Raw genomic sequence first — 22,785 nt, 5'->3', positions numbered from 1 at the left:
TAGAAAGCAAGAGAAATTCACACTTTATGAAAACAGAAGGAAGAAAACCATAAATAATTTAGACAACTAAAATATACTCTGTTAAATAGGAAAATCAAAATAATCTCCTTGCCACGTGCCACCACACAATTAACATTGTCTCGTTAACTTTACAAAAAAAGTTAGTATATCTCAGACTCTTTAAATTACTTTTTGGGGGGTTTTTAGCATATTTTTTTTGTAGTAAAATATACACAACATAAAATTTACCATCGTATCCATTTTTTTAAGTGTACAATTCAACTGCATTAAGCTCATTCACAATGTTGTGCAACCATCATCACCATTCATTTCCAGAACTTTTTCATCACCTCAAACATAACTCTGTACTCATTAAACAATAACTCTCCTCTCCCCTCTCCCCACAGTCCCTGGTGACTACCATTCTAATTTCTGCCTTTATTCTAGATACCTCATGGAATCATACAATATTTGTTCTTTTGTATCTGGCTTATTTCACTTAGCATATGTTTCAAGGTTCATCCATGTTGTAAGATGTATCAGAATTTCATTCCTTTATAAGGGTGACTAATATCCCATTGTATGTACATAGTACGTTTTATTATCTATTGATCTGTTGATGGATACTTGGCTTTTTAGTATATAGAGAGAGTTGTGCAACCATCACCACAATAAATCTTAGAATAATTTTATCACCCCCAAAAGAAACTCCAAACTCTTTAACTATACTCTCCCTACGCCAACTCCCATGCCACCCCTGGGACTCATTAACCTACTTTCTGCCTCTATATATTCACCTATTCTGTACATCTCATATAAATGGAATCATACAATATGTGGTCTTTTGTGATGGGGTTCTTTCACTTAGCATGTTTTCAAGGTTCATCTATGTTGTAGCAAGTACCAGTAACTCATTCCTTTTTATGGCTGAATAATACTCCATTAAATGGATGTACCACATTTTGTTTATCCATCCACGCATCAGTTGATGGACGTTTCGGTTGTTTCCATATTTTGACTATTATGAACAATGCTGCCATAAACATTCATGTACAAATTTTTGTGTGTACAGATGTTTTCATTTCTTTTGGGTATATATCTAGAAGAGAGATTGCTGGGTGATGTGGTAAACTCTATGTTAAACTTTTTGAGGAACTAGCAGATTATTTTCCAAAGTGGCTACACAGTTTTACATTCCCATCAGCAGTACATAAGGTGATTTCTCTACATCCTTGCCAACACCTGCTATTATCTGTCTTTTTGAATATAGCCATGCTAGTGCATGTGAAGTGGTGTCTCACTGTGGTTTTGATTTGCATTTCCCTCATGACTTATGATGCTGCAAATCGTTTCACGTGCTTATTGATATTTTGTATTTTTACTGCATCAGTGCTTTCATATTAAAACATTTATGTTTAGCAATATTTACGAAAAAGATACTAAAAAGCCAATATGTTCAAACAAATACATTAAACAAATATGTTTAACAGCACAAGCAGTATTTTGCTGCTATTAAAGTAAATATAGAGGGGGCCGGCCCCATGGCCGAGTGGTTGAGTTCGCATGCTCCACTTAGGAGGCCTAGGGTTTCGCCAGTTCGGATCCTGGGCGCGGACATGGCACTGCTCATCAAGACATGCTGAGGCAGCATCCCACATGCCACAACTAGAAGGACTCACAACTAAAAATATGCAACTATGTACCAGGGGGCTTTGGGGAGAAAAAAGGAAAAATAAAATCTTAAAAAAAAAAAGTAAATATAGTGAAATAGTTGTCCTAATCAATAAAATAAAGTAGTCAGACTCTATTCATATTATGTTTGTTTACAGCCAATCACCTAAATATTTCTCTTTTAACTGACACCTTTTTATTTAAATAGAATAAATTCCTGTCCCCAAGAATGTCAACCAGGTGCAGTCACTAGGGAAAACAATATGGCAGTTCCCCAAAAAATTAAAAATAGAACTACCACATGATCCAGTAATTCCACTTCTGGGTACTTATCCGAAGAAACAAAATCACTATCTTGAAAAGATATCTGTACCATATTCACTGCAGCATTACTTACAACGGTCAAGATATGGAACAACCTAAATGTCCATCAACAGATGAATGGATAAAGAAAAAAAATATATATATATATGTATTTATATACACAATGGAATATTTTCAGTCATAAAAAAGAAAGAAATTCTGTCATTTGTGATAATATGAATGGACCTTGAGGGCATTATCCTAAATGAAGTAAGTCAGATGAAGAAAGACAAAACTGTATTGATCTCACTTACATGTTGAATCTAAAAAAAAAAGAACTCATAGATACAAATTAGTGGTTGCCAGAGGCAGGGAGGGGGTAGGGAGTGGGGCAAAATGTGTGAAGGTTGTCAAAGGTACAAACTTCCTGTTATAAGATAAATAAGTTCTGGGATGTAATGTACAGCATGGTGACTATAGTTAACAATACAATATTGTATATTTGCAAGTTACTAAGAGAGGAAATGTTAAAAGTTCTCATTGCAAGAGAAGAAATTGAACTATGTACGGTGATGGACGTTAACTAAACTTATTGTGGTAATCATTCCCAGTACATACACATATCAAATCAGTATGCTACACACCTAAAACTAATAAAATGTTATATGTCAATTATATCTTAATAAAAATTTTTTTTAATTAGAAGAAAAATAGAACGTCAATCATAGGAGTAAAATGATCAAAAACAAACAAAAAAATCTCATAATTCAAAGACTAATTCCTAGCTGGAAAAAATAATGTTTAAGAAGTATTCTTAACACAGTCATTCTAAAAGTAGTGGTATTATACCAATGAATCCAATAATACAAGTATGATAGTCCCAAATAAGTGTTTTAGATGCTACATTGCTTCTAGGACCCTGTAGAAATTAAAGGCTAAAAAAGTTTCTATGCAGTTTCTGCATGTGAAAAGACATACATTTTCTTTAAAATCTATCTATGAAGAATATTGGTAAGTCCTACTTTGCAGTGACTTATATTTTTAAAGTGAAGTTTGCTCCTGGAATATGACAGTTAAAAATTACAAGATTCATTTAATAGCTGTTGGTAGAGTTGGGGGGTTGACAGGAATGATCCTCACTTTACTCACCCAACACTTTACTCAACTAAAGTTTCAGGGAAAGTACGGTAAGCAAAAGAGTTCAGAAAGCTAGGTTATGTACGGCTGATGTGTAAAAAGGTCTATTTCCAGTACTACAATCACTTCATATTAACTGGTTATTCTGTTCTGTGGGGCAAAGACTTTTGAAAAACCTTCTTTACTAAGACCTACCTCCCAAAACATAATCCTCCCAAATAGAGGAAAAAAACCCTCCTGTTGGGGGGCAAGCCTGGTGGTGCAGTGGTTAAGTTCGCACATTCCGCTTCGGTGGCCCAGGGTTTACCAGTTCAGATGCTGAGTGCAGACCTACACACTTGGCAAGTCATGCTGTGGTAGGCGTCCTACGCATAAAGTAGAGGAAGATGGGCACGGATGTTAGCTCAGGGCCAGTCTTCCTCAGCAAAAAGAGGAGGATTGGCAGCAGATGTTAGCTCAGGGCTAATCTTCCTCAAAAAAAAAAAAAAAAGACTAAAGCAGTCCCAAGATTAGAAAGAACTTTCCTCAAATTATTTCCAAAATTTTATTAACCCTTAAAAACAATTAAAAAAATACTTAAAAAAACGATTAAAAAGAAGTGTAAAACTTATACTTTGAAAACCACAAAACATTGTCAAAGAAATTAAAGACAACCTAAATAAAATGAAAGACATCTGATGTTCACAGACAGGAAGACTTAATATTATTAAGATGGCAACACTCCTCAAACTGACCTACAGATTCAATGCAATCTCTATTAAAATCACAGCTCACTTTTTTGCAGAAATTGAGAAGCTGATCCTAAAGCTCAAATGGAAAATCTAAGGAGTCTGAACAGCAAAAACATCTTATTAAAAGAAGAACAAAGTTGGAAGACTCACCCTTCCCAATTTCAAAACTTATTTCAAAGCTACTGTAATCAAGGGGCCAGCCTGGTGGCACAGCGGTTAGGTTCACACATTTCGCTTTGGTGGCCCGGGGTTCACCAGTTCGGAACCCGGGTGTGAACACGACACGGCTCAGCAAGCTATGCTGTGGTAGGCATCCCATGTATAAAGTGGAGGAAGATGGGAACAGATGTTAGCACAGGGCCAGTCTTCCTCAGCAAAAAGAGGAGGATTGGCAGTAGTTAGCTCAGAGCTAATCTCCCTCAAAAAAAAAAAAACTTTTAGAAGAAAATATAAGTGTAAATTTTCATGACCTTGGATTAGTCAACAGTTTCTTAAATATGACACAAAGTATGAGCGACAACAACAAAAACAGATAAAGTGGACTTCAACAAAATTTAAAACATCTGTGCATCAAAAGACACTAGCAAGAAAGTGAAAAGACAACCCACAGGATGGGAGAAAATTTCTACATATCATATATCTGATAAAGGACTTGTATATAGAATATATAAAGAACTCCCACAATTCAACAATAAAAAGACAAGTAATCCAAATTAAAAATGGGCAAAAGCCTTGAATAGACATTTCTCCAAAGAATATATCCTACTGGCCAACAAACACATGAAAAGATGCTCAACATCACTAGTCATTAGGGAAATGTAAATCAAAACCACAAGAGACCACTTCATACCCACTAGGATGTCTACAATCAAAAAAACAAATAATACAAATGTTGGCAAGGATGTGGAGAAATCAGAACCCTCATACTTTGCTGCTGAAAATGTAAAATGGTGCAGCCACTGTGAAAAGCAGTTTGGCAGTTCCTCAAAAAGTTAAATATAGAGTTACCATATGATGCAGCAATTCCACTCCTAGGTATATATCCAAGAGAAATGAAAACATCTGTACACACAAAAACTTGTACATGAATGTTTATAGCAGCATTGTTCATAATAGCTAACACCACCTAAATGCCCATCAACTGATGAATGGATGAACAAAATGTTGTATATCCATTTAATGAAGTATTATTCACCCATAAAAAGGAATGAATTACTGATACATGCTACAATGTGAAGGAACCATAACAACATTATGCTAAGTGAAACAAAGCAGTCACAAAAGACCACATATTATTTGATCTTTTTTTTATATGAAATGTCTAGAATAGGCAAATTCATACAAACAAAAAGTAGATTAGCGGTTGCTGGGGGGGCAGAATGGGGAGTGACTGCGATATTGGTAAAGTGTTCTTTTGGGGATGATGAAAATGTTCTGGAATTATATAGTGGTGCTGGTTGCACAACATTGTGGATACACTAAAAACCACTGAATTATACACTTTAAAATGATTAAAATGATAAAACTTCACGTTACATGAATTTTATCTCAATTTAAAAAAAGATAATCAAGAGCCAGGTTTTTAAGAATCTGGATTTCACTCTAAAGCCCATGGATACGATTAAAGGATTTTTAAGCAAGCAATAGGATTAGATTTGTATTTTAGGAAGATAACTCCTGCATAACAGTGCTGTGAATGCCTAAACTTTAGTATATAAATTTAGCAATAACTGATTTGGGTGTTCAGAAGCTCATGCCAATAAAATCCTGGTCCCTTGCTACATCTTGGATAAGTATGTTTGCCAAGTAATTTATCTCTAGATATGAATTATTATTTTATTTATTTATAAATACTTATACACTGCTTACTACATGCCAAGCACTATTTAAATGCTTTAGAAATAGTAACTCATCAAATCCTCATAACAAATCTGAGTCTATCCCCACTTTATAGAAGAATAAACTGAGTCACACAAAGATTAAGTAACTTGCCTAAAATCACACAGCTATTAAATAATGCATGTTTTTGAAACTGAGTCTTTATTCACAAGACTGATAAACACATGGAATTTTGATTTGCTGATTATCTTTACCATTTTTAATTTCTAAGAAAAGCACTTCTTCATACTCTTCAACTCTTCTGTTCATCTATTTTCAATTTAGTATGCACTAAATTTTTTTCTGCGCAAAATTTATAGTGTTGATTCTATCCATTCTTGTGAAGTTTGGTTGAAAAACATTATCAAGAAAGTTATTCCATTGTTTCATTTACTATATTTTACACTGTAAAGATGTTATTTGTGTTTACTGTAATAGAGTAGTAATTTAGTTAACTAATGGCATTCTGTTCAGCTACCTCATTACCCAGTTTTTTCCCTAAAAAAGCAATAATGAATTTTTTAAAGGAATTAGTCGTTTTATCAAAAGAATCTATTATTCAAATATTATACATAAATCTTTATCTTGTACTCAGTATTACAGGTAAATATAAAGATAATGAAAGAAAATGAAAATAAATAAGAAAATGAAAAGTTCTTAAAAAATAATTATAAAATTCATGCTATATGTTTATATTTCCTGTTCATTCACTCTACATTAACCTAATATTCTAGAGAATATGATTGAACAATAAAAATGAAAAAACCCTTGGAGTTCATACAATTTTATAAAAGCTTATTCAAGTAAACTTTTAATTTGTAGTGTTTCTAAAGTCCTTATAACCTATTATCTAAGTATTTATAAATTGAATATTTACACTTGAGAACATTAATTTATGATCATTAATTCCATTTTACAGTAGTACTTTTCCAAGTAAAATCTTCATTTCAGAATGAAAACCCAATAGGCAAGTTGCTGCTTAAAAACTGGAAAAAAGAGAAACTAACAAATTCTCTAAGGCTTCTAATTACAACTCCATTGTGAAGGACAGCTACTTGTTAGCTTAAGCCTATGTCTGGGTGCTTCATTGCTATAAGACACACTTATACACAAGGTATTTTACTGACCTACCCAAACGATTATAATGGATGCTTTAATTCAAACAAATACTTAAGATTGTGTAATCAGGCCCCCATCAAAAAACATTTAAGTGTTTCAGCACATTGCTAACAAAAGTATCTTAATGTCTAACATCCAAACTAGCAGTGCAGTATGTATGATTACTAGGCAAACTTGAATTTTATTCAGAATTAGTGTTCACAACATACAGTTAAACACAAGACAACAGTCACTTACATGGGGCAGTAAGCTCATATTTTGTTTTTACCTTTGTGCTTAGCCTACAGAAACCATCAGAGTAAATAAGTTCATACCCCCTACATACTCTTTAACTCTATGACCCTTTAAACTATTTTAAAAAGAAATTTTAAAGTTCTAAACTTCAATTTACAATTATCAAGTATATGGTCTAACTATAAGCTCTGGTATACTCTGCATAAAAGTACTTTCCTATTAACAAATAAAAGTCACCCACATTATTAACTTCATTCTCTAATCTAGACTGAATTATGAAACCCTTGAAAACTCTATGTTATCACTGTTTATTCACATACAATCTCTTCTACTAAATTACAAGCAATATATAGTCAGGATCTGTGTAAATTCATTTTGAGTGAATGAATAAATAACAAAATCACGACTAAGTTACCTATACTTGCACATAAACATCAAAAAGCATCCCTAAAAATCTACAATTGGCTACATTATAGAACACAGGAATATATACAAGAATAAAAAATGTCTTATTACCTTTATGTCCTTTAAAAACAAAATAGTTTTCCCTTTTAGAAGGTTACAGTGGTTGAACAACAAAAGTTAAAGAGAAAACAGTACATGCTGTATAAATCCATTTAAGTGAAATTCTAAAAAGAGGCAAAACTAATCTACAGTAAGGAAAAACACCAGTAGTTTCCTGAAGGACTGGAATGGGCAGAACTGACTATAAAAGACGAACAGGTAGCTAGACGGGGTGACTGAAACATTCTCTATCTTGTCTGAGGCAATTACACAAATGTAGACGCTTGTTAAAAACTCATGGAACACTTAAAAAGGAGTGTACCTCTGTACCTCTATAAAGATGGTTTGTTTTTTAAAAAAGGAGGGAAAGAGAGAAGGAATACAAGAAGTAACAGCAGAATCAACAAGTAAAATGTAGAGAGTACCATGAGAAAATGAAGACACAGGTAGAAGAAGAAGATTAAAAAACAGTGGGAGAGAGGGACAGTAGAAAGAAGAACCAAAGTAAATTAATAGGGTCCTATGCAAAATATCACCATTCATATAGCATTTAATAGTTTTCAAAGTCCTCTAACATTATTTCAGTTATTCTTCCTCATAACTCTAAAGTAAGCAAGACTGATAATAATGTCTCTGCTGAAGAAAAGGAATGTGTACATGATTTTCCATGAGGTCTCAAGACCAAACTAGAATTAAAATCCTTATTTTCCAATGCCTAACACAAAACTTTCAGGAAGTTAACAAAGACCAACTATAGCAAGAAACAGAACTAACTCCTGAGGCTCTATTAGTACTGTTTTTTCTGTTGCTCATCTCTTCTCAAATTTAACTAGGCTCTGAAACATACCAAAAGAAATAAGGTGCAATGATTTCTAGACTTCCATAAAACTACCGTCCAAGAAATCAAGAGCCCATGGTACCCTGCATTTCTAAAGTAATTTTCAGGTGATGGCTTGCTTACCCTTTCCCTACTTTCCACTCTGAGTACCATCATCAGTCAAGACATAGGTGGTTAGACCAACCATGTGCTTCAGTTAAATCTCAAAGACACCACCAGAGCCAGGCAATGATTTGCTAATTTTGAGTGTTAAAATGTTCCCCCAAAGGGTCATCATCATATTCTTTACTGATTTTTATGTGTGGTTTAGAGAATTTCTCTCCTTATTTTATGGAAGCTAAATTTAGCTTTAAAAATTCTATACAAAGTACTCTTTTTATACCATCTAAACAGTGGTATAATCTTATCAGGGCCAAAACTATAAATGCCAATTATCAAATGTTTGTAACGTAAGAGAGTCACTATAAGCTCAAAACTCTGGGGTAAAATTGTCAAGTTTCAAATTCCAGCTCCTCCACTACCTATGTGACCTTGAGAAAATTAGTGAACCTCTCTATACCTCAGTTTGCTCACTTATAAAATAGGGATACCGATAGTTATCTCACAGGATTTTTCTGAGGATTAAATGTGAAAAACATCTGTAAAATGCTGGTACACATAAATTGCTCAAAAAATGTTTTCATTATTACTAAGTACTATTACTTAGTACTTAGTACTTATTAACTAAGTACTATTACTATTAACTAGTAATAACTAACATTATTACTAAGAATTTATTATTCCTTAAGTATTAACATTGTTTCTTTTAATATGTCCTACAAAGATTGCTTTAAGTAGATTTTTTTTAAACTAAAACTACATTTATAAAGATAAGAGTAATCAACAACTTAGCTCACTATTAGAAACTTTTCTGCTCTTGTCTCACTGTCAAAACCAAGTACCAAACTTACTAAAAGACTAATCATAGCATATCTGAACAGGAAAGAAGTGATAAACATTCATGGCTAGGCAGCAGTAATAATCATCAACTATTTATCAAGAAAATATTAAAAATAAAAGCAAGAGAAAAAATTTTTTCAATAGCTATTAAGAATAAATAAAACTGAAAAATTTCATGTAACATCTTTAGTTCAAATCAGCAAAAATATAGATCCTTTATCACAACATCTTTAATCCATAAAGAAAATTTCTACCTATTCATTCAAGTACATGTTTAAAAAATTAGTATGTTATACCTTGTTAGTTTTTTTAACATTGATTTTTATTAAGACAACAGTAAACAAGAGACACATGAATTTCTTTTATGTAACTTGAAATAAAATCTTAGCAACAAAAAGAAAAGACAATTAACATAAGTTAATAAGCTACATTTCTATTGAAGAATGTTTTTTACCTCTCTAAAGTTAACAAGACTATCCTCTGCCACTACATAATCAGGCCCAACTGATGCTTCAGATTAATTTACTCTTTTATTTTTTTCTAATTATTTGTTATTCTTAATAGAAAATATAATCTGATGAGACAACTTTTTCTAATAAAAGTAGTAATTTTTTATATATAATGTTGATCAAAATAAGAAATGTTTTTCTATACTACCACTTTAAAGTTTAGGGGACTCCTGGAATAATTACAGTAGAGTCAAGAGTGAATTAAGATCAGGTCAAGAAACATCGGATTAAATATGAATTTCTACCTCTTATTGTAATAACAATAGAATTCTAGTATTGAATAAAAATAATGAAAGCAGAGGTTATAAAGAAACGCAAAAAGATATGGTAGGAAATCAGAGAGAGACTGATCCTAGAAGCAAAAAGTTGGGATGAACTATGTATGACTTATCATATGTTTGAACTACATTTCCATAATGATATTTTTAGTTTACTGGGTAGGGATCAACAGAGATTAACATACACTAAACAAGAAAAGGATTGAACGATTATTTTTAATGTTAAATATTTTCCAAAAATACTTTCCAGTAAGATATCTTCATATATTTCATCATGTAAGAGTTAACGGCCTAACTATCTTACAAACACAGACCCTACAAAGAGAAATCAATCAGGCCTAACGGCAAATCAGAATTATTCCATCAAGCCAGTAAAATCCTACTGTTTTTAGGATTTTCATTTGTAAACCATAAAGTATAATTACGCATTATACCATACCAAATAGACTGACCATAGGAAAAAAAAAAAAGGTAGTATATTTTCCCCTAACTCATTGTAAGATTTCATATTTTCTTTTAAAAATCTTCTAATCTTAAATGTTTAATTCATACCAAGATCACATCATATTGGAGTTCAGCCAGTTTAACTAATTCTTTAATTTGATCCATCATGTAATCTCTTAACTAATGTTTTTAAAAGCATTTTAAAATTTTAATCCATTGTTTTTATTATTCTATTTTTTCCAATTTGCTTATATTATTTTTCCTGTTTTATTTGATTTTCTATGATCTTATCTTACACGCCTATATTTTTAGAATTACCTCTTAATCTTATTTGTTTACTTTCATTTAGTTTCACTTTTATCTCAGTTTTTTATATGGCAAACAATATAGGCTAAAATCGATATTTTTCAATACAGAAAGTTTAAGAAAGGGTTACCTTTTCCTCTGTGTAACTGAACTTTTTCTCTAGGTACTCCAAAGAAGAATCTTAGCCTTCAAATCTGAACCCCGTAACTGTAAACCATTTTATTTGTTTTAATATATACAAAACAATCTTCTTTAAAGAAGTAGGGAAAATGCAAAAATAGAATCAAAAAGTAAAAACTTACAATATATACTTTTGTCCAGAATTTTTTCTATGCAAGTTATTTTTAATATAATTACAACAGTACCTCTTTCATTTATTTATTTTATTAAGGGTTTCATATTAACCATGGGGTCATCAGAAACATTATTTTAATGCCTATGTATCATTACATTAAATAGCTAGATTGTTTTCCCATCATCAGGCAATTACCATGTTAATTAAAAAGGTAATATCAGAACCATGTACGGTGATGGATGTTAATCAGACTTCCTGTCATGATCATTTCCCAATATATACAAATGTCAAATCATTACATTGTACACCTGAAACTATTATAAGGTTACATATGAACTACACCTCAACTTAAAAAAAAAGACTAATTGCTTATTCCTTAAGACAAAAAAATAGTAGTAGTAGCAGCAAGGACCAGCATTGATATGTAGGATACATGCAAACTTAACCGAATGGTAAACAGATTTTTGAATCTCTTTTTAAAGCTTAATAACACCCAACTGCAGGTTTTCCAACCTTGCTGTCATAAACAAAGAACTTAAATTTGCAAAAAGTACGTTCTATGAAAAATTTAATAAATTGTATGATGATAATTAAATTCCTCTCACCCTGGCTTAGTTTTTAATTATTAGATGGAAATCTAGACTACTGATGTAGAGCATACATACACAAATATTACTAGACAATATTTCATATAATACAGGGAGTCAGTAGAGCATAGTAGTTATGAACACAGACTCTAAAGTGAGACTACCTGAGTCGGAATCTTGGCTCTACAACCTACCAACTGTGTGACGTTGGGTAAGTTACTGATCCTCCCTATGCCTTAGCTTCCTCACCTGTGAAAGAGGATAATGATAATCCTCTCAAAGGGTTGTTATGAGAATTCAGTGAGTTCATATCTGTAAAGTTCCTGGCACACAGTAAGCACTATTTAGCTGGTTGTTTAAAATTTTTTAATTTAGCTAACATTTATTGAGCTATTTAAATTTATTTACTATGTGCTAGGTTAAATGCTTTACATGAATTTGCCTCAAATATTCTTCACAATAACCTATGATGAAGATATTATTATTGCCCTCATTCAAAGGTGAGAAAAGTGAAGCACAAAAAGATTAAATGACTGAGCTGAGGCCACACACAAATGTCAGAACAAGGATTTGAACCTAAGTCTGACCGCATGGCCTACAATTTTAACATAGATTACAAAGTACACTATACACTAGAAGTAGCAGCCTCCTGCTGTACTATGTCCTATAAAGAGGGCGGGAGAGACATGAGAGACTTTGCTGAAATAAATTAGAATATGTATTTCCTGGAATGAAATAGAGTACTTAAAAAATTAATATAAGAAATGTCACTATAATACAGAACTATTTATGTATGAAATGATATGATTTCTGATACTTGTTTTAAAATAATACAGCCTGGCGGAGAGCAGAGGATAAAGAAACAAGATTAGACATATATTGATAATTGTTAAAGTTTGGTGACGGGCATATAGCAGTTCATTATTTTATTCTCTCTACTTTTATATATTCTTTAAAATGTCCATAATAAAAGGTTAAAAATAGAAATAGGATGCATAGATTAAATATTTTCATTATAGAAGCAAAGAACTTTCTTATGATACCCTGTATTAAAGATATAAAAGGATATGACATACGTGATACTTAAGACATTTTACATCTCATACATAATCTGTAAAAGGGTGTTCTTTCTTTAAATAATTCAGTATTCTCTCAACCAAAAGGAAAAATTAGTAAAAGTAGTCAGGCACAAACATGTAAACATACATATTAAATGGTTGTCTGCATTTCCACCAACTTGTTGAAAATATTTACTTAAAAAATTAAGTCTTTTTTTTCATATCTTTCTCCTCTCTGATAATCTCTAGGATTATGACACTCTCTGGTTTGTTGTCCAGAAAAATAGATAGGTTTGTACAGACAAAGACAATTCTACAACATGGTCGTAAATTGAACAAAATGAATAAACAACAGAAATCTGCTTCACTAAGAAACACTTGTAAAAATTCCTCACCTCAAATTGTAGTTGATTTTCATACTAATATATATCTATGGGCTTCTTATAAACATAAATATAGTCAATTATTAACTTGAGAACCTTTAATATGCTCTAAATTATACTGTTAAAACAATTTAGGTGATACTAAAGGAAAAAACTAACATTTATTAAGCTAGACACTACACTAGGGCCTTTTCATACACATTAGCTCACTAACTTTAAAAGATTATATACATTTTTATAGAAAGAATATTAAAGTTTAGAGAGGTAAAATCACCTGTCCAAAGTCACAGAGCTAATAAGTAGCTAAACTGGTATTCAAACTTAAGCTCAATAACAAAACCCACTTTTCTCCCCAATATACCAGACTACTATAATGGGAGGCAAACACTTAGAATCAAGTCAAACTTAAATATTTAGGGATTTTTTTTAAGTAGATCACAAAATGTTTAAGTTACTTGTTACATGTACTTTTTACAGCAGCAACTTGGTTTTGGGTAGAGAGCATCAACTAAAATACAAAAAGCACTGTTTCTGCTACTGTGTGACTTTTTTTCTAAGTCTCTTAATTTCAGCCTCAGATTACTCATCTCTATACCAGGGAAATTAATAGTCTTGCCGTCCAATTCCAAGATTCAAAGATGACATGTGAAATTACTTCAAAAACTACACAAACAACACAAATAGACTCTTTTTCATCTTACGACGCCAAAAACAACACAAAATAAAGCTTTAAAAAGTCAGCTGTTTAAATTACTCTACACATTCTATTAACATTTCCAGAACTTTCTAAAACTCTTTTTTCTAAGCATAGCTCAGTCATCATCTCTATTACTTGGCTTTCCTTAACCTTAAAAAAATAATGCAATAGTAATGATATCAATGCTTTTGTAATAAATAATTAATATACCATTTTGAAATCCTCAGCATATAAAAGTTCTAAATTCTTAATTTTCAAACTAAATATGTGTTGGTGTCACTCTTTTAGTTATATTCATGATCTTAATGTCTGAGCCTTTTCATATTCCGTTTGTTTGTAAAAAGCTAGAATTAAGATCTGGAATTCTAAAGTAAAACACCCAACACATGATTTTTAATGATTTTGTGGTTTTTTTCAAGGGTTCTCAGAGCAGATACAATAGCTAACAAGCACATCAAACACAGCAGCAAAATCCACTAAAACATTCAGCTGCTCTAAAAGAAGGATCAGGCTCTTTAGAAGAAAACTACATTGTATGAGTTTGCAAAGTTTCCCACTTTCTCATTTAAACTCCATTTCAGAGAAAGCCTTTGCATACTCACACAATATGCTTTAAAATCGCACTTTGCTGACCTTCCAATAGTCCAGCTCTATGAAAATTCTGTGATGGGTGTAACTTCAGAGAATCTGAAAAACACAAAAAGCATTAAGTACTTTTTATGCTGAATGATTTATTAAAAAAAAAAAGCCTAGGATAGCATACATCTCTTATATAACTGTCACGTATTTTTAAGAGCTAAAGTCCATATTTGTGAATATATTCTCTGCAAAAGAAGGCTGAATTGCCTCCACATTGGTATCTATGCTAAACTTAGATTTTCATAAAGCATTTGTTTCATGGAAAATTATCTCATGATTACTGCACAAATGGTGTTAATGTCTTGACTATTTTTAGCACCCAATTGTACCACATTAGCCCTCCTCTAAGAATCATCTCTTGATATCGTCTCTTCGTTCTGACACTCAAAACTACAGTATTTCCAAACTACTTCAGGTAACGTTGCCCGAAAAACATCCTACAGGGTGGTGACTGCCAACTAAAGTCATTAGAGCAACAGACAAATGGCTACAGTCTTTAAGCAGGACTCTGTGTACAAACTCAATCGTCAGTCTATAAAGTCCAGTACCTTCCACAGTAAACTACCTCACTCGGATTCACTTAATTTAAACATGCTAATGTGAAGCTGAAGTCCCCCTTTCTGGAGGGGGTGGAATCAGCGGATGGATACATCCAGTAAAAAACTGAAGAAACGCTGAATTTCTCAAGAAGGAGGTTCACACGGGCACATCTTTTTTTTTTAACATGTAAAATGAATAGCTAATAACCCAGTTATGTCTTTTGCCCCCTCCCAGTATTTTAAACAGCCGTGAAGAGTGCAGTGGGAACGCTTCGACTTGACGTCCCTTGCACAGGGAACCTGTTCTAACACATTCTTGTGGTGTCCAGTACAGGAATTTAACCCCAATAGAAATCGGCTGGAGTGTCAATATTTTAGATCCCGGGAATCCCCTCCAGGCCTTGGCCAAAAGAGTTTTAAAATGAGAATCTCTATCCGATGTCCCCTCCCTGCCACGAGCCCTGGAACGGCAACGAAAGAGAAAATTCTCAAAGGACGGCGTCTGAACCTGAGCTGGTACCCCTGGGACAGGAGAAGAATAAAACTAATCCAGAGAGAGCACCCCGATCTTTGCCAGAGAGAGAAGTAAGTAATTAGCATGCCACAGAGGTGGAGAGAGAGGAAAAAAAGAAAATTCGGGCCCCTTCCAGCAGAAAGATGACGAGGAGAGGAGGAACGCCTGGTCGAGGGGGGCCGTCCCAACCAGGGGAGGGAGTGGACTAGGCCGGAGGGAGCGAGGGTAGAAACGGCGGCGCGCAAACAACCTGGAGGGGGAGGAAAATGGTGACCCTGCACCCAGAACCGGCCCCCGGCCACGCCGCCAGTTTGGGGGCAACTTTGCTAGGGAGGATGGTCCTGGAAAGAGGAGCCGCGGCGCACCAATGGCTGCGGCCCCAGCGCGGGGCCCAGGCCGGGGGATCCCCGAGCGGGGGAGGCCGGGCCGGCGGCTCGGGGAGTGCGGCGGGGCCGGACAGGCCGAGGGACGCTCGGAGCCACCGGTGCTGCAGGGACCCGGGGGCCGACGGCGTCTGGGCCCCGCGAGGCCGGCGGCTGCGCGGGGGAGGGGCCGCCACTCCTCCCCGGCCCCTTCCACCATCACCCGACGCGGTCGGCCGCTCCCCACCCCCCGAGCCAGGCCATCCCGGCCCGGGAGAGGCCGCCTCCCGCCCCCCCGACCCGAACCCCGCGGGCTCCCCGGGCCCGGCCTCCCCGCCCCCACGCCCCAGCCCCCAACCTGACTCACCTCGCGAGTACAGGGACTTGGGCGACTCCAGGTCTAGGTCCGCGCTGAGCAATGAGATGAAGTCCGAGGGCATCGCAGCTCGACCCAGCCCGGCCCGAGGGCAGCGGGAGGGGGGGAGCGGCGGTGGCGGCGGCACCTCCTCTCCGGGACCGCGGGCACCGAACCGGGGGCGGCGAGGCGAGGGCTGCTGCCGCTGCCTCCTCCTCGAGGGCAGTGACTTCCACCGAACGGAGGACCGAGGAAACGGCGGCGAGGTGGAGGGGAAACTCCACGGGGACTAACTCCCGGCGAGCTAGGAGGGGGGTTCAGGGCGGGGAAAGGGAGGGGGGAGAGCCAACGGGTCCGTTTCGTGCTTCTCCTCAGCGAGAACTGACGGTCGCCGCCACCGCCGCCGCCGCTGACAGGACTCTGAGCCCCGCCCCCCGCGGGGCACTGCGCAGGCGCGGAGGGGGGCGCCTCAGAGCTGGGAAGAGCCGGGGCGGCCGGCGGAGGGCGGGGAGGCGCGCCACGGAACAGCATCAACAAGGGCTTCGCTTCCTGCCGCCTCGGCCGGGGCTGCTGTTCCCCAGCCGGGAAAGGGCCCCGCGGGCTGGGAGGGAGGGAGGCTGGGAGGTGTCCGCGCCTGGGGCCCCGGGGAGGGAAAAGGTATTTGCGCCGACCTGGTGGCGTTGGGCCCGAGGCGGCCGGCCCAGCGCCGAGCGCAGCGCAGGAGGAGACAGACCTGGCGGAGCCGAGGTGTCTGCGCGAAGAGGGGAAGGACCCCAGAGCCGGGCTCGGCCGGGGAGGGCTGGCTTGGGGTCTCGCATGGGAATGGAGTTTCGTCGCTTGGACAGTCACCACCCCTCTAGGGATTTCATAGCAATGTCAAAATTGAGTTGGACAAAGAGTTGTCAAACTCATTTGTTTCTTAATGACAGCCCATATCCTAAAACCTCGAGTTATTGGTTGTTTTTAATTAAAGTACCTTCTCCCCCTTCCTTTACCCTCTCCCTTCTCGCTCTCCTCCCTCCCCCATCCTTTAAAAGCTGGGGGGAAAAATCTTTCTGACTGTGCTGGAGTGGCTGGGTTTATTCAGAGTGGGAGATAAAAGATTATTTAAAAATTGGATCGTATGACTCCCCCTGGTTATTCTAGAGGAAAAACGAGGAAAAGCAAACCTACACACCACTCTTCCAAGCAGTTTTTCGTTTTTTGCCCTTGGACTAGACCAGGGTGGAGGAAGAACACATTTAATTGAGTTTTTGCTATTATGTTTATGGGGCCAAAAGTTTCCGTTGCAAAAACTGAAAATCCTCACCTACACCGCAGACCGTTTCCTGACTCTAATAGACTTCTGAGAAATTTTTAATCAAGTTATTAAAATATCATTTGGAGCACAGGGTATGCATCTTGGGAAATAATTTTAATCTCGTGTGGAATATTGAAACCAGCAGCCACTGGTCAACGTTTTTAAGCTATTTGAGTTGGTTTCGTTTTTGTTATTTTGTCTACAAAGATAGTGACAAATCAGAAAAGTTAATCTGATGTACTCTATATATAATATACATATATATATATATTATATGTATATACAATTTATGGAGCCTTTTCCCCAGGAATCCGGATAATTCATCCAGACTTGGCATGCCAGGGATGGGGAAGAAGCTCTCAGCAAAGGAGGCTCCAGTGCAGGTGTCTCTGAGGTGGGTCCCTTTGCAAAGCTTTACCTGCAGACCTAGAATTTAAACTTGTGTCATCAGAGTCTACCCATCTTTCCATCTGAACATCTGGTTTAGGTTGCTCAATTATCCACTGCATTCTGTGTAGTAATTAATCAATCCTGTGAACATTTTCTTCCTGTCAGAGGTAAGAAAGCTTTTCAGAGCTACCCCAAGATGGCAAAGCAGAACAGGAAACTACACTCAAATCTCCATGGCCACTATATGCTGTTGTAACAAGTCCCAAGGGAAGTCTCTTCCTAACTGGTGAGAGCCCCACTCATTTGAGAGAGGAAGATTCAAACCCCACTTTACCCAACAGGCCAAGGCCTTGGCCAAGGTTTTGAATTGGAGTAGACACCTGCTGGAGACCTCCCCTCTCCATTAGTCAATACATAATGTGAGAAGAGGAAATTGCAACATACCAGGCAGAACCCCAACACTAAAAAAGTTGGGTGAATCACTCTAAGCATATCCCTTTTCCCCAGACCTATGTAATCATTCAACAAACTTAGGGTATAGGAAATCCCCAGTACTGGTCTGACCCTAATTAACAAGTCGAGAATTGGCAAGGCCTCTTCCTTCCCCTTTCCCTCAACACTTCTCTGCCCTTTTGTGACTTTTTTAAAAATCAGATTTTCCCTGATTAGGTAAGAGCAAAGTGAAGACGGGTCTCCAGAAGTGTTACTTGACGTGGACTGTGAATTCCCCTAGACTGGGAGTCTTTGGGCTCAGGCCTCACTCCTTCAGGCCCTGCGTCAAGCAGTACTTATATTTAAATGGATATTTGAAAATTCAGTGGTTCCTCCCATGTCCTTTTACAGACATACATTTTTTTGAAAAACTACTTAGATGGATGGTTTTCATGACTGTGCTTTGCAATACCATAGAGACTTAGATTTTCATTTTGTCCTTAAAATTTCAATGACTAAAATCACAAATTCATTATTAAACAGTGTTTGCTCTGCTCTGATCACAAAATACGATATGACCTGCATGATATTCAGGGTTACCAAAAATAATTATCGCATTGCTGTTTCTTTAGGAAATTTCATGCTACCCCTAGTTCCAATGATATTTCCCTCTGTGGTCATTAAAGTCTCAGTTGCTTCCCCTTTTATTTGGTATTTGAAATAGTCTCGTGTTGTACTTTAAAAACCACCCCATCACCCAAACATCTACTTTCATAAAACTTTCTCTGTGCATAGTAAAAAGTGAAACTTCAAGCATGTAAGATTTGGAAATTTCCTTTCGTTGAAAATTACAATAGGATTATAGAACAAAACCTAAAGCAGATTTAGTAGTCTGTAGAATTCCTTTACATTACTTCCCAATCATCATATCATGTTCCCAAGTTACTTGATTAAAATTTCACAAGAACCCAGATTCAACTCGAAGATTGTGTAGATTACGCAATAGAGTGCAGTTTTTCTGTTGGTAGTGTGTTCTTTAACCCCTCCTCGACCTGTTTTGGCACTTAGTGTATTGTGTTGCTCGATCTACTCTAAATGAAAGAGGTTCAAATATCACCCACTGAAAAGGCATTAAATAAACTCATACAGAACAGAGGAATGTGTTGTCACAAGATCTACAGGATCTTTGTCATTGCAATACAATTAAGGCTGTTAAAATAATTTTAATCACACGTGTATTATAAAGAACCTGCTAAACAAACACAAAATCTGAAAGGAAAATTTCCAGAGCGATTCAAATCACGGACAAAAAAAGGTTTAGACAGCAAATTATCTTTGCCCCACCTTGGGAGCACTCCTTATTAATGGAGAATTGATAGTGATGGGAAACAGCAGTGATGGCATTTGTGCTGAAATTGTAACCAAAGTCTTATTTGATTATGTTTATGAGTCAATTTTTGCCCTTAGAACATGTTCTAGCAAATATTTCTGAAGGCAAAATTAGTTTCAAAAGTTTGTCATCGAGTTTAGAACATTCTTACGCCTTACATTTTTCAAAGTGCCTAAATCTGATAACCAGGCATCTAATTCACTTTGATGAAGTACTTCTGTACTTTATGACGTGGTCATAAAGTCTGAGTCAGAGTTTTCTTCTTAAGTCTTATAGAGACCAGTTCAGTCTCTCAAGGTCTAGAATAATCACAAGTCCTGAGATACTGTACAATCAGTTTGAATCATTGGGACTTAGTGAGTAGTGAGAAAGGAGGTAAATGCCAGAGAAATTCAAAGGGTAAATTAAGGAGAAGAAATTTTAATGGGAAAATAGAAACCCCTGAGCCCATTAAACCAAGAAAGGAAGAACGATGTCTCTAGGTCATCCCAGCAGTAAGCAGGTTAGACTTGACACAAACTGCTCACAAATCCTTATTCACACTGGCCTTGATACCATCACCTCACATTTGCTAAAATGCTCTTTCTACATCTAATCATAATATTTATTGAGTCTCGTAGCCCCACCTCAGCTGATATTAATTTGGCCAAGACTATGAATTAGAAGTGGTTTTCCAATTTCCTACTACCCTCTCTCTTAATTCAGAGAGTTTTAACCTGAGGTCCATGGGTTTGTTTCAAGGCATCTGTGATCTCCCTTAATTGCACACAATTTTTTGCAAGCTTGTATCTACATGCATCTTTTTCCTTGGGATGAAGGTCTTCAACTTCCATAAGATTTCTGAAAAAAAGATCCATAACCCAGAAAAGATGAAAATTCCTCTATATGAGCAAATCCATTCTTCCATCTTTCCACAAATTGGCTCCAGGAAATATGCAAGGTGCGGAAAATGCAGAGATTGTACAAAGATGAATATAAGAAATCATCTCTCAGCCTGATGGGGGAGATGACCTGTCAACAAACACATGCATTATGACAGGTGCTATGCTAGAGTTCTGTACAGGTATCTAGAAATAAATTATCCTCTTGCTTTCTTAGTGAGCTGATAGAAGGGAAGAGGAAGGAATGCCATCTAACACACATCACTCTCTTCCCTGCCTATTCTCCCTCACAGCTGATATCACTTCACTTCAAGCCCAGTTTCCTACAATGGTTGAAAGAAGCAAAGTCCTGACATACAATGTTTACATTGTGATGCATCATGGCTATTATGTGTTGGTACAAATATTTCAAGAAATACCTGGGCTTCACTGGACTTTGTCAAGATGGACAAAGAAACACTGAGTGTCTTTTTTATAGCTTTGCTGAGGATTATGGCTAAATACTTAGGTTAAGGATGCAATGATAACATAGCTGAATTGGTCATCCACAACTAAGCCCCAGAATTGAAGGGCTAAGTTGAAGTTATTGGATAAACGAGAGTGACTTTAGAAATAACTATTTCGCTTGAAAAGCATTTGTTTCAGCTGAATAAGGAAATGTAGGCTGCTCTAAACATGAGAAGAGGCAGACAAGGTATCTGCCCACAGGTGTTAGAATCTAATTATAAAATATGAGGCTGAGAGAGAATATTCATTTGTTTATTCATTCAGTTATTTCATTTTCTCTGCAAAAATCCTACTTATCCTTCCAAGTCCAGCTCAGATATGACTTTATCTGTGAATTCATCCTGAACCCTTCCAAGCAGCATTAATTGTTCTCTCCTCTAGGTTCCCATAGCATTTTGTTCAAACTGTTGGTAAAGCAGTCATGACAGTGAGTTACAGTTCATGGGTCTTTCTCTAAAAATTAGGAACACTTGTTTTTACAGTCTCTGAGAAGGTCAAAATAAATGAAACACATCCTTGCCTTAAATAACTTATAATTGATTGTGAGCACATAACTTTAGCACCCAGGCAGAATGAAACAAACTCTTTAATAAGTTATTTGTTGATGTTTTAGGAGGAATTTGACATAAGGTATAGAGATTGGCAGGATGGAAGAAGAAACTGGAAAGGTAAGAAAAGGGCGGAGGCAAAAGGCCTCAGACATCATGCCAAGGATTTTGTTGCTTATCCCATAGCCACTGGGAAGCCATTGAAGGTTTTTGAGGAGGGAAATGACCTGCCCAGAGCTGTATTTTAAGAAAGTAACAGAGGCAGCAGTATGGAGAGTAAATTGAGAGCTGAGAGCCTGGAAAGAGAGCCCAGCCAATGAGGCCTTAAAGGGTAGATCCCAAAGAAAAATGGAAAAATAGAGGTGTATATGTAAGACATTGTGGAAGTAGAATCAAAAGAACTCAGAGACTGCTTAAATAAGAGTGAGGGAGAGAGAAAAGTCAGAATATTCAAGAAAAAGAGATAGTGAGACAGAGGTTTGAAACATCCACCAATAGTTTCTTCATCGTTGGAGTCCAATAGCTTAACCTACAAAAAAAATATTTAACGGAGAAGCAAACACCACTAAACATGGAACATGCAAGAGACTTTATACTTTGTTACCTGGAACAGCAAAAACTCTAACCAGAGAAGAAATTATCCTAGATTTACTTCTTACCAGTAGGAAACTCAAGTAAATATAACTTGCTGAAACTCAGTAAAGAGTAAATTGATAGGAAACAAATCTACATGAGCATGCACTCCCAGTTTTCCCTCCAAACATACTTGAGCATTAACATTTAAGCCTTGATATGCTCACTTTCATATAACTAAATGTGGAAGAATCCCAAGAAGCCTAAAGGCCAACAATTTTTCCAAAAAAAAGGAAAAAGCCTTGTAGAAATAAAAAGCATCCATCATGTCTTTAAAGAGGATCAATTTGCAAAGCTCCCATTCTTAGAAGACGTGGGTAATAATGGACCTAAGGTTTACTCTGCAAGGCCTGGATCAAGGACTAAAGCATTTAAAAACCAAGT

General features: G+C 36.6%; 1 protein-coding gene and 1 long non-coding RNA gene across 16 annotated transcripts in view; one reads left to right on the top strand and one right to left on the bottom strand.

The window, feature by feature from the left end:
* Positions 1-16,776, bottom strand: part of NFAT5 (nuclear factor of activated T cells 5) — a 123,711-nt gene extending 106,935 nt beyond the window's left edge. For 2 of the 15 annotated variants that reach the window (XM_070613784.1, XM_070613788.1), the window contains exons 1-2: positions 16,333-16,770; positions 14,545-14,598 (exon numbers count right to left, since the gene is read on the bottom strand). Coding sequence is in view for 4 of the 15 variants with exons in the window: in XM_008518392.2 (XP_008516614.1) it covers positions 14,545-14,598; positions 16,333-16,405 (127 nt within the window). In the remaining 11 variants the exon portion in view is untranslated. Of the gene's footprint in view, positions 1-14,513; positions 14,599-16,332 lie in introns of those variants that run through there. The other 13 variants (XM_008518392.2, XM_008518394.2, XM_008518395.2 and 10 more) reach the window with 10 other exon arrangements.
* LOC139082466 (uncharacterized) lies at positions 15,560-21,889 on the top strand. The gene is made up of 3 exons (XR_011538496.1): positions 15,560-15,674; positions 17,928-18,014; positions 21,834-21,889. It is a non-coding gene; the product is annotated as an uncharacterized lncRNA (long non-coding RNA).
* Positions 21,890-22,785: the final 896 nt, after the last annotated feature.

The sequence above is a fragment of the Equus przewalskii genome, chromosome 3, assembly GCF_037783145.1.
Source record: "Equus przewalskii isolate Varuska chromosome 3, EquPr2, whole genome shotgun sequence".
Classification (NCBI taxonomy): Eukaryota; Metazoa; Chordata; class Mammalia; order Perissodactyla; family Equidae; genus Equus; species Equus przewalskii.
The sequence above is the reverse complement of the archived record's forward strand: the minus strand, read 5'-3'. Positions and strand labels throughout refer to the sequence as shown.